General features: G+C 40.1%; 1 protein-coding gene and 1 pseudogene across 1 annotated transcript; both read right to left on the bottom strand.

The window, feature by feature from the left end:
• Positions 1-657: 657 nt before the first annotated feature.
• On the bottom strand, positions 658-1,518 carry LOC149242467 (subtilisin-like protease SBT1.6 pseudogene; annotated as a pseudogene).
• Positions 1,519-2,113: 595 nt separating this feature from the next.
• LOC149242466 (cysteine-rich receptor-like protein kinase 43) lies at positions 2,114-5,959 on the bottom strand. The gene is made up of 8 exons (XM_089367692.1): positions 5,701-5,959; positions 5,109-5,604; positions 4,708-4,763; positions 4,421-4,593; positions 3,507-3,715; positions 3,292-3,391; positions 2,822-3,199; positions 2,114-2,535 (listed from the first exon to the last, which is right to left on the bottom strand). The coding sequence occupies exons 5-7, from the start codon at positions 3,705-3,707 to the stop codon at positions 3,159-3,161; spliced, it is 342 nt and encodes a 113-aa protein (XP_089223818.1). The 5' UTR covers positions 3,708-3,715; positions 4,421-4,593; positions 4,708-4,763; positions 5,109-5,604; positions 5,701-5,959; the 3' UTR covers positions 2,114-2,535; positions 2,822-3,158.
• Between the last annotated feature and the right edge of the window lie 5,852 nt (positions 5,960-11,811).

Below are 11,811 nucleotides of genomic sequence, written 5' to 3'. Positions count from 1 at the left end.
TATAAGTTGTTAACGTTGTCTTACCCGTGTGGACTATTCCGTCGAACACTCCACATAACCATTCTCGTAAACTTGTTATAACGACCATTGCACTAGTGTGGACTATTCCGCTGGGTGTTGTATGTGCTATCCATTCATTATGTGTTTGTGATTGCCGCATCCATGTGGAATACTTTGCCAGAAGCTGCGCATGTCCTGTTGTGTTGTGTGTCTCTAACATAGTTGGGACTATTCCCTTTCAACTTGAGACTCACCTGCACCCTCTCCCTCTAGGGTGAAAGAACCGTGACACAAGTAACACTAAGCACTCACTAGGCACACAAACCTCGTTGTTCGAAGACAAAACAAACCACTCTCATGTGCTGACAAGCAAGAGCTAAGGAAAACCTTTAAGATAATGGCAACCAAGCCATCGTACCGTATGGGACTCCTACACCAAACAGTGTGTGGTCTGGTTGGGACTTCATATCGGGGAGATCCCTTGAATGTTGGCGGGTCCAGCACCATCAACACACAGTAAGGCCATGCCAATGACTATGCTTTTTTCAGGTAGTTTTGTGCCAGCGACGTCGATTCTGTGCCACTTTTTAAGGTCCAGGACTTAGGCCATTGCCCAAAACTCCATGGGACTTTTAAAAAATTTAAATTAAACCAATATTATAATTTTAAAATCACATCGACACCATCCTCTATCGCACGATCGAATGCAGAAAGTATATCTGAATCAAAACAACCAGACTGCCAGCATACCTTGTATGTCGCCAACCGAGCTTTCGGCGCCATCCCTTTCGCAATCCCACTGGCATAACCGAGCATATTGGCTTTGTAAACATGCCTCCCAGTAGCAATCGATGCAGTGTGTGACCCATGGCCATCTGTGTCTCTGGGAGACCTGGATTCCCGAGAAGTGTTCATAGCCCCAACCATGGCTTCATACCCTTTTGGGAAAAACCTTGCACCCACCAATTTCTTATTACATAAATTCTTAGAAAACCCACTCCCCTCCTCGCATTCACCCTTCCAGTTCCTAGGAACCGGTCCTAGCCCATGGTCACTGAAGCTCTTTCTCTCAGGCCATATTCCAGTGTCCAAAAGTCCCACCACCAAATCAGAACCATAGTCTGACTCGGGCCATAATCCTCCACTAGGCCTCAGACCTAAAAACTGGGGGGACCTCGTTGTATGCAACTGCCTGACCCTATCAGGAAGCACTGCCAACACTCCATGTGACGTATCAAGCTTCTCAGCTTGCTCCGGAGTGAGCTTGGCTGAGAATCCATGGAACACTGTCTTATAGACATGAATCAAGATATCACCTTTAACAGCAGCAAGGTTTTTTTCATCCGTAATCAGGCCCTTCACTGCAGCCACCTTGGCCATATACCAATGCTCATGGGAGGGAAATATTGATGGCTTTGAATCGATATCTACTCTGACTATATAGGTCCTCGAACACTCAACTCTCCACAGTAACACAAACACAGCAACAAATCCAAATATGTTTCTACAAAAACCCATGGCTGGATTCAATCAAACCCTCACTAAAACACTGGTTCTCTGTGGCCTTCTATGGTTTCTAGCCCAACCCAGCAAAACCCACTTCACATATGCTAAACTAACCAAAACCCACTTCACATCGACTCAATCCACAAAGACCCATTTCACAACCACAGCTAAGTTTCTACAAAAATGAACTGCAGAATTCAATCAAACCCTCCCAGAATACTGGTTTCTCTGGTTTCTAGCTCAACCCAGCAAAACCCACTTCACATCACCTCAACTCACAAAGACCCGTTTGTAACCCATTTACATGCTACTCATTTATAACTAAAGAATTCATCAATACCACATTTGAAAACTCACTATCTGTACAGCTCTCATCATAAACCATTATAAGTTTTAAAAAATTTAAATTAAACCAATATTATAATTTTATTTTATGTAAACATTGTTGAGAAAAAAGAGCATTTATCAAAATAAATGGCATTCCAATTCAAAAAATACAAAATATTTATCTATATCACGAAGAACGTTTAGAAATAGAAAGTTTACACTAAATTATGATGGTTTGGTTTTAACATGAATTTGAATTTGTAAAACTGAATTGAACTGCACTGTTGGAAGAGGAAATTTATTCTTTCATTAAGGCCTACTCAACTCAGTCACTGTGAACGAAACCAGGAAACTATTTTATCTGACTGCACACCACACAACGACTGAACTCATCTTCCTACTTTCAAAATGTTGGAGCTGTCGTCACCCCAGTCCATTATGGGGCAGGCCTGCAACTCTTTACTTTCAATAACAATGACCCCTGGAGTTGAAATAGAAGCCTTGTTCTCCTGCAGTTTGCTAGCCTGTTTCAGCTCCCCTACCACCTCACTCGCGCTGGGCCTAGAAGACGGCTCAGCACGAACACATCTAATCGCCACTTCTGCAACACGAGTGATGGATTCCATCTGATAATTTCCTTGCAACTTTCTGTAATGATTTCTGCCATCACGCCGCGAAAATTTGCAGCTGAAACGGTGTCCCCTGTCAATATAAATATGCCAGTTATTGTTATGAAGCAGAAGATGCATTACAATACTCTTAAGAATATTTCAGATTGTTCAATTGTTCAGATTTAAGAATATTTCCCAAATCTGTAAGTTCTGCTGCATGCTTAGAATTTTGGATCAGAGGCATTCCCCGGTTAATGAGGTTTACTTCCTGTACATGTAAATCTATGGGTTTTCGAACACATTATTTTCAATAAAACCACACCAAAACTTTACTCATCACTTTTTCTCCATCTACATTTGTGTGTTGAAATACTCACCAAATGAAACTGCTATGTGGTAATTAATTGCATTCCAATGTTGCAAAGAGAGTGCATATACTCTGGATCCAGGTATCCTGCCTTTCCCTTCACAGTAGTTGTGACATGAGAATCCTCCCAATCTATTGTCATTCTTGACAGACAAATATTGGCCAATTTTCCTTTCATATTGCTGTCCAAAACGATGTTGGAGGTCTTGACATCTCTGTGAATTATCCTTGGTCTGCAACCCTGATGCAGGTAGTCCAGTCCTTCAAATAGAAATATGTTTAGCCATAATTTGTCTTTTGTAAGACATAAGTAGATATTTAGTTGTTTTTACGGCAAGAAGTTTATACTATTTTGACTCTTGTTTCTTGCTGAGCCCTGCACTAGAACCTGATAAAGAAAATAAGAACCAAATGGGTGTTGGTTACTTTCTTTATTCCATTAACGATTCCAACAAATGATCTCTGTTAGATATATTTTACCATAGAGGTGTCCATAGATAAGCATAAGTTCTCTGGATTCCTTACAGTATCCCAGTAAAGATACCAAGTTCCTATGGTTGACTCTGGAAAGAAGATCAACCTGTTTATCAAAGTGATTATGTTAGTGTTATATATGAAGAAGTATAACAGTGTCATAATAATGAAATGGGCTTACATTAAATTCAAATTAAATGATTTGAAAACCTTAAAATTACCTCGTTTAAAATCTCTAGAGCTCCTTGCTTGGAGAACAATGAAAGCAATTTAACCGCTATATCCTTTCCTTCAGGTAATTTACCAAAGAACACTGATTCAAATCCCCCTTCTCGAATCTTCTCACTAAAGTTTTCTGTGGCTACCTTCAGCTCATATAGAGTGAACGCACGAGGCTTTGATACTTTCAGCACTATTGTCATCAAGTAGTCTGCAAGCCAATCATTTCACGTAATAAACACATAGTCTCATGAAGAAGATTAAAAAAGAAAATGATAATGACATTATTCACAGGAATAGGCATTATATAACAGACAGTACTTATCTTTTGTCTAAATCAATGGATGAGAATCCTTGGTAATTAGCAATTGATGAGAGTCCTTAGTAATTAATAAAAAATATATGTCAATGTATTTCAAAAATTCACTCTATTGAGTGAGCTTAGTCTACCAGATGTTTTGCTTTGCTTTCATACCACTGCTTCTAGCTACCACACCTGCTTCCCTTCTGAATTTTTTTGTGATAGATACTTAGCGTCATTAGAATTCCATTTAATATTTTTTTGTTTTTACTGTTAAGGGGTGAAACCACTTATAAGAATTTGAACTAATAGCAATGCACCTATTCACCATTAATCTAAAACCTAGTCATCCAATTCCACCCATATTACTCCAAAGACAACACTCATTTTGTTTTTATTTGAATTTGGCAGGATGCATTCCCCTTATGCATACATAGGTAGGGATTCCCATAGCGGCTGCAACACACCAAAGAAAGCGCCCTTCCATTATGATTACTACTAGGCTTCGTATTTTTGTAAATGGAAATCCTAGTATACAGCGCGCAATATAAAAACATATATTTAATTTCAAAATTTCAAAATAAATTGAAGCAATATGAAATAGGATGTGATTACGTGAGTTTTAATGAACGCTTGCAGAGAAGTTGCCCGGCAATTACGCCACTGAAATTATTGTTCTGTGCGTAAGATATTAAAAAACACCGATCTACGCTGGAACACTGCCGCTTAATTTCAGTTCAGATAACCAGTCTGGAACACTGCCAATTAGGCTGTTGTTATGCAGATGTCTGCGCAAGAAAGCAAAGTAAATGGCTGCTAAATTTGGGGCAAAGTGACGATGCATCATGAATCAGCTCAATATTACAAAACATGTAAATTTTTATGTTTGAGGAAAAACTTACACTCTCTCCAACATGGTTAAACTGGAGAAATTTGGTGATTATTCTCAAGAAATTACCTGTCAATTTCAACCGGAATTGGTTAATGCAGCCATAGTGGAATTTTCTAAAACAGATGATTTTCCTTTTATAAACCGCACCATCCATTTCGATAACAAATTAATAATTGTGCTGGAGAGTTATGGTCTTCAACATTTTGAACCATCTTCATATCAAAGTAAACAAAACTATATGAAAAAATTATTTATAGTGAATTTATTGGAGTAATTTGGATAAGCCCTAGATTCTAAAAATAGTGTTATTCTTCTGGCCTGGATCAAAGATCCCAAAGATTTATGACAATATCATAATGGGTTAAATATCCCAGAGATTTATGACAATGGATAAAAAATCCCAAAATTTACCTTTTCTTGAAACTTTATCAGCATTGTTCCTGGCTTAGCCTCTGCATACATAAAGGGATCTCCGAGGGCCTCAACTCGATCACATTGATAAAGGGATCATCAGTCTCCGAGGTTCTGATCAAGCAAATACACAGCAATGCCCCAGAACTAACCAAGATTCCTTCAAAATTATCTCGAGAATATCGATTTGTGGTTGTTAAGTTTTGCGTATGCAACATACCCAGTGTCTCAATAGAGTAAGAAAAGCTTGGCAATTGTTGGAATCCATTGTAATTTCCAGGAAAAGACCAGGCGATAGGAACCTCATAACAAGACTTGTCGAGAGGCTTTGGGAAAAGCCTGAGATTATTCAAGTAAGAACCGAACCTTTGTTCAGCTGCGTTCCCTTTCTCTACTGTCTGCCCGACGTCTATGTAATTAGCATCATTGACCCATGTTATATTGTTGTCGCCTCTGTGTTTTGCTTTCCCTCCGCAATTGATGTTCTAAAATCCACCTACAATTCCAGGAATGAAGAGGTTAATTTATTTAGGAATGAAGAGGTTAATTTATTTAGGAATGAAGGGAAAAATACAAAAATATGCTTCTTTACCTAGTTGAGTGGTAACATCGACCAATAAAATCATCCCGAACAACAACAGGACGACAATCCAAATGGTCCGTTTACCAAAGCCTATTTTGTCCATGGCTGCCTGAAAAGTTCCTCTGAACAATAGATCTGAAGCAGAGATGCCACTTACATATGAAAGTGGATCCCGTCTGAAGCGCTTCTATCCTTTTGGGTCTCTCTATCGCCATTTATACACTTCTACTCAGCACTGGTGCGTTCAGAAAACGGCAAAGGCCCTGTGCTCTAGCGCTGCTGGACGTTCGAAAAGCGGCAAAGACCTGTACTCAAGCGTTTAAAAGACGGCAAAATATTTAATTTAATTTTTTATTACTTTTAAAAAATAAATATGTTTTTATTTTCTATTACTCGTAAAAATTAAGTATGTTGGTGATTTTTACTGCCTATTAAAAAATAAAAATTGATTAAAATGTGCAAAATAAAAATTATCATAATCTTTTTCTTTAAAATATCATTGTGTTTTTGAGTTATACAGTAAATTGCGATGGATTTGGTTGAGCCTAAATTCATATATTTATATAAATTAAAGTCACAAAGAGGAAAGTGAGAACACCCTAAAGGGCTTGGATATGTTCCCTCTTTGTCCTCATCCCCTTGTCAATGCACACTTTGATTATCACACTCTTTGTCAACATTTTCTCCAACATTCACAAATGATTCTAGATCGATTCGAAGGAATGTGGAGGCTTCAAGATCATACTAACATGCAAAATGATGAAATTGATTCTCTCCATAGCCAATTGGTTGACCTTTCTTCCTCGCGACATGCAACAAGTCAGCATAGCTCTAGAAGAAATTCAGGTGAAAATCAGTCTGAAGTAATGTCAATAGACTCCCCTATTGAATGACAATGTTTTGTAAAGTTGTTCTCCTTTGTGGCCTAATTTTGTCAGCGATATAGTTACAAGTTTGTTGGTAGTATGTATGTGACTGGTAGTCAGTATATAGAAGATTATGGTTCTCCTATTTTGTTTACTTTTGAGGAAGAACCAGCTCTCAGAACTGATCGTAAATCTCTCAGGCTTTTGGTTGCGTTATAGGCACAGATTTTATAAAATACTACTCATCACTATCAAGAAATAAAAATATACCTTTAATGGAGATCATTTACTTTAATTTTATATAAAATATTAAAACCTCACCCTTGCCTTTCTTCTATTATTTAATAAATGTATCAACTTTAGTGAAAATAATCTACTTTAATTCTATGTAGAAAAATAAAACCAAACCTCACTTTGCTGGTAGGAATTGTTTCATTATAACATTTATCATATTACAACCTTTCTAACTCTTTTGACACTAAATATGTAAAGTTAGTGTTACATATTTGGGTAGTTGTCAAACCTTTCACACTTGTCACACTTGTTTATTTCACCTTTCTTGAGAGGGTATCTTGGTCATTCCATATTGGTGTCCCAAGTTAATTTACTGTTAGCTTTCTATGTATTTTTTTCCTCGAGGAAAAATCACAATTTTCTATTAATTGAGAAAATTACATGTTGTAGATGCCTAACAGGCATATGCAGAAAGTTAGGTCGTAGCCTTCAAAATATAAATATTTCTGTACAATATTACCCAAAGGGGTTTACAGTAGTTGTTCATAAAATAGATATATACAATGATATATAGAGCATAAAGTTATGATAGTATCTGCAAAAAATATAACTGCAATTAGGGCCTATCAACCCTCTGTATATTATGTTCTATATATGGCCGGTGGTAATACTGGTAATGTTCTGCCTCTCGTTTCTCTTGAATTAGCCAAAGACCCCTGGGCTAGACCGCGACCTCCTTGGATAAATGGTCGGCAATCTGATTACGTTCCCTGTAAATGTGGTGACAAGAAATATAATCAAAATGTGATTTTAATAGCATGGCTTCGTCCAATATATTGTTGAGTGAGTGTACATGACATGTAGATGTATTATTAAACCAGTTTATAATGATTTTGGAATCCCCATATAACTGTAGGTGTCTGCAATCATGTGCCAATGCAAAATGAAGTAAATGTCTAAGGGCGATTCCAGTTATGAAGTCTTTTTTCCACCTTGGACACAAGCCAAATCCAATCCGGAATTTGTAGCTATGAGGTTTGATGTGGAAACCAAGGTATTTAATGCCATCTTCCAGTTGATGTCTCTAAAAAGGGAATTTCTGAAGGGCGATCCGAATTTCCTGTGGGGATCATGCTGAGAAGGAGATTGTGGATTTTAGCCGATTAGATTCCATGTCGGTTGCAGTGGAGAAAAGCAGCAAGATATCATAAAAAAAACAGTGAAAACATGAATACCCCCATTGAGGAAGATGAGGACATCATCAACAAATAGTAGATGCGATATGATGCAGTGATTTGTTATCTTAAGACCGAGTGGTCGCCCATCTCTTCCTTCCTGAAATATTAATCTTCTCAGACCTTCCATAACAAGGAGAAAGAGGAAATCCCTGTTTGAGGCCACACTCAGCATGAAAGAAATTAGAGGTTGAACCATTAATAAGAACGTTGAAGGACACAATAGTAATGTAGAACATAATCCAATGAATGAAAGTGAGGGGAAGCCTAGATGAGTGAGGAGAATTCTTAGGTATAACCAGCTAACACGATCAAATGCCTTGGGGAGGTCGATCTTGAGGATGGCTCATTTTAATTGCCTCATCTTAATGGAGTGGAGTACCTCCTGTGCAGTACCAATGGCCTCATGTATTTGTCGCTTATGCAGAAAAGAAAATTGCTGGGAAAAAATGTGGGCAGATAGGATGGGATTTAATCTGTTGGTAATGATTTTGGCAATAATCTTGTAGAGACAGTAGAAGAGGGAGATAGGCCTGAAATCATTGAAAGAAATTAGGGAGTCCACTTTGGGGATGAGTGCAATAAAGGTGGAGTTTATGCCTCATACACAAGACCATATGTCCTACAATCCTCCACAACTTGAAGAAGGTCCTGACTAATGGTCTCAAAAAATGCCAAATAAAATTCAACAGACCATCCATCTGGGCCAAGGCTTTTATCCCTTTTGAACCATTTAAGTGTACTTTCCAGTTCCCCCATGGATACAGGCTTAAGAAGGTCTGCAGCTGCATCTTGGTCTACAAATCGAGGGAAAAGTTTGACAATTCGAACAATTTCAGCAAGTGTGGCCCTAGGAGGAGCCTTGAATAGCTGTTGGAAGTTAGTCGTACCGAGATGAACTAGTTGGTGGAAGGTATATGCAGGTTGTCCATCCTCATTAGGCATCTGCTAGATAGTGTTACTAGCTCATCTCCCTTTCGCATAATTGTGGAAAAATCTGGTATTGTCATCCCCAGCTTGTAACCAGAAATCCCTACTCCAAAGGTGCCATGTCTCCTCACGTTCTTTAAGAATTTTGGTCCATTGAGCCTCTACGCCAGTGAGAATATTTTTAGCTTCATCAGTGGAAACACCCCTCCCCTGCTAGTCCAAAAGTTCAGCCAGCTTGTCTTCGATGAGTCTAAGAGTCTCTTCGTCCCGGTATCGTTTGTTGTTTACCCATTGAATAGATAAACTCTTAAGTTCAATAAGGTTGTGACAAAAGACTTATGATATGGACCTCCATTGTGTAGGTGGATTTGCTCACCAGTAATCATTAACCAAAGTGTTATACTCAGGATCCATCAGCCAAATGGAATTGAATTTAAATGGAGCTCTTGGTTTCAGAAAGAGCCCCGACAACTCCAGGAATATAAGAGAGTGGTCAGATATACCACCAAATCCCACCCACTGATGGTAATTTGTCAAGGACCTAACCAAATGCTCCTTGATTAAGAATCGATACAGTCGTCTAGCCAGTGATGCAACTCCAGTCCTTTTGTTTCGCCAAGTTGGTTGCATCTTATTCATAGGGATATCTATCATATGGTGTTGCTCCAGAAGTTGCTCCATGGTGTCTGAGAGGGGGTCAATTGAGCATTGTGTCTCCCACATGTCCAATATAGAAATTCAGGTCCCCTCCCAGAATAAGATTGTCGAAGTTAGTGAGGGATAGGCTGAGTAGATGATTCCAGTAATCGACCCTGTTAAGACAGGGGGCATAAACATTGATAATTCTAAAATTCAGACCCAGCTCCAAGGAGTAAATATCCATACCAATAAATCCTGCACCCCCTCAGGATGTGATAAGATTTATATTGTGAGGATTAATGCCAAGTTAAACTCCCCTAGATCATCCATTAACATCCAGAGCATGTAAATTCCATCTCGGCTTCAGGGATTGCAATACAGTGGTGACCTGCTCGGCCATCCCAAGAGTTTCTTGTAAATAGATAATATCGAGCATCTCAGAATCCAGTAGTCTTCTGAGGGCTAATTTTTTTGCAGGTCTAGCGAACCCTCTGCAGTTAAAAGAGATCCACTTCATGGATGAGACCTGGAGAGGGTTTCTGATGCTCTAAGAACCCTATCAAGTGTAGATTTCTTGCCCTGGACCACATCCACCCCAGCTTGGATAATGGCTTTAGAAATATAGGAATGTCGACCCCTTGGAAGCTTGGTGATTTTAGGAGGGGAAATTGGGCCAATCCTAGAAGGCTCAGGTGGGTGTTTCCCCGAGAACGTAGGTTTTAGGAGTGGGAGTGGCCGGAGGAGGTCGATAGACGAGGAGATGGAGGTGAAACGGATAACCCAGGAAAGGAAGGCGGGGTGGTAGAATAGGATGGGGGGGGGGATCTAAAGGGAAAGTGAGAGGGGTGGAGGAAATGCTTGCAATGGATACAAATGAAATATGCAATTGTTGTGCATAAATAGATAAAGATAAAGATGTTGCAGAGAAAAGAGGAGGAGGAATACCCACAGAGAGGGCGGTCGCAGCAGCAGCCCGAGATCTCGTCATGGGAGGAGAAGGAGGTTGAGGAGAGGCTGATGAAGTCATCGATGCAGAGCAGCAACCCAGAGGCTTCAGACGAGTAGGCTGAGAAGACTATCCATCCGCAGGTGCTTGTGCCCCAGAACCGACGTCAACCGAAACATTGGAGGGAGAGAAGGCGGTAGTAATCAGAGAGCATTCCTTGTAGAGATGTCCAACCTTGTGACACCTTCTGCATCTGAATGGTACCCCTTCATAATCCAGTATTTGGATGCGAGTGAGTCTTTTCCACTGTAATGTGATTTGTTCCTCCAATCCTTCTCTAGTATCCAAGTACACCAGAATGTGTGCCATCGATTTGTTTCCTGAGGTAATATATGATTTATCATAATCTAGGAAAGTACCCAATGCATTCCCAATACGAGTGAAGATATCCTCAAACCATTAGTGCAAGGGAAGTCCTGGAAGTCAAAGCCAAAGCAGTCCAACGCCCAATTGTTCTTGCTTGGGATCAAACAGTGGACTCCATCTCTTGAGAAGCACAGGAACCAGCTCAATGTGCCAGTACCAAGAGAGAACCCATGAGGTGTAATCCTCCCTTTGAAAACTGAGGGTGAACCAACCCCGAGCCAGAGTGGTAACAGACGGGAGCTCCCTGAGTATATTCCCCCAAATCTCTATAACCTAGAGATGAAGTCGAGCGGTCGAGTATGTTCTACCTCTAACTCTTCCCACCAAGACCTTGTTCGCAGTGTCCACAACATCACCCATTTTCACTCTTTCACTGAAGCAAAGAGATAGGTCCTTGCGAGAGGCTTTGACACACTTGGGTTTTTTAGCTTTGCCAGAGCGAGAGGCCTTCGAGTGGTCCTGAAGGGGGTCTTGGGTACCCAAGTTGGCCTCCTAAGAATTAGGGTTACAAGACCTAAGGTTTAAAACCAGAACATTGAAAAAAACGAATGGAAGGGATGTCTATCCAGGTTTGGCGAGAGTTGTCGGGAAGGAAGATGATTCCGGGACGTGGGGGAAGGGTTTTGCTCCAAATGCTATACCCGCGGACAAGGGGAGGGTGGATGTGGACGACAGATGGGGAGGATCTAGTGGCGAAAATTTGACTGATGGTGATGGAGAAATACAAGAGGCAAGCAAAGGAAGGGTGGCCGGAGAAAGGGGAGGGAAATCGAGACCCGAAGAGGAAATAGAGAGTGCAGAAAATGACAGATAGGGCACGGAGGGGCTGGGATCAGATCGGACA

This window comes from Pinus tabuliformis, chromosome 8 (genome assembly GCF_031772625.1).
Source record: "Pinus tabuliformis cultivar Carrire ecotype Pingquan chromosome 8, CPIR1, whole genome shotgun sequence".
Taxonomy (NCBI): Eukaryota; Viridiplantae; Streptophyta; class Pinopsida; order Pinales; family Pinaceae; genus Pinus; species Pinus tabuliformis.
The sequence above is the reverse complement of the archived record's forward strand: the minus strand, read 5'-3'. Positions and strand labels throughout refer to the sequence as shown.

Bases quoted from the DNA above. Each gene is read 5' to 3' on its own strand.
- LOC149242466 (XM_089367692.1), bottom strand. From the start codon at position 3,707: ATGACAATAGTGCTGAAAGTATCAAAGCCTCGTGCGTTCACTCTATAT. The intron at 3,392-3,506 runs GTAATTTTAAGG...TTTGATAAACAG, and splicing joins CTCTAGAGATTTTAAACGAG to GTTGATCTTCTTTCCAGAGT. The intron at 3,200-3,291 runs GTAAAATATATC...TTTCTTTATCAG, and splicing joins TATCTATGGACACCTCTATG to GTTCTAGTGCAGGGCTCAGC.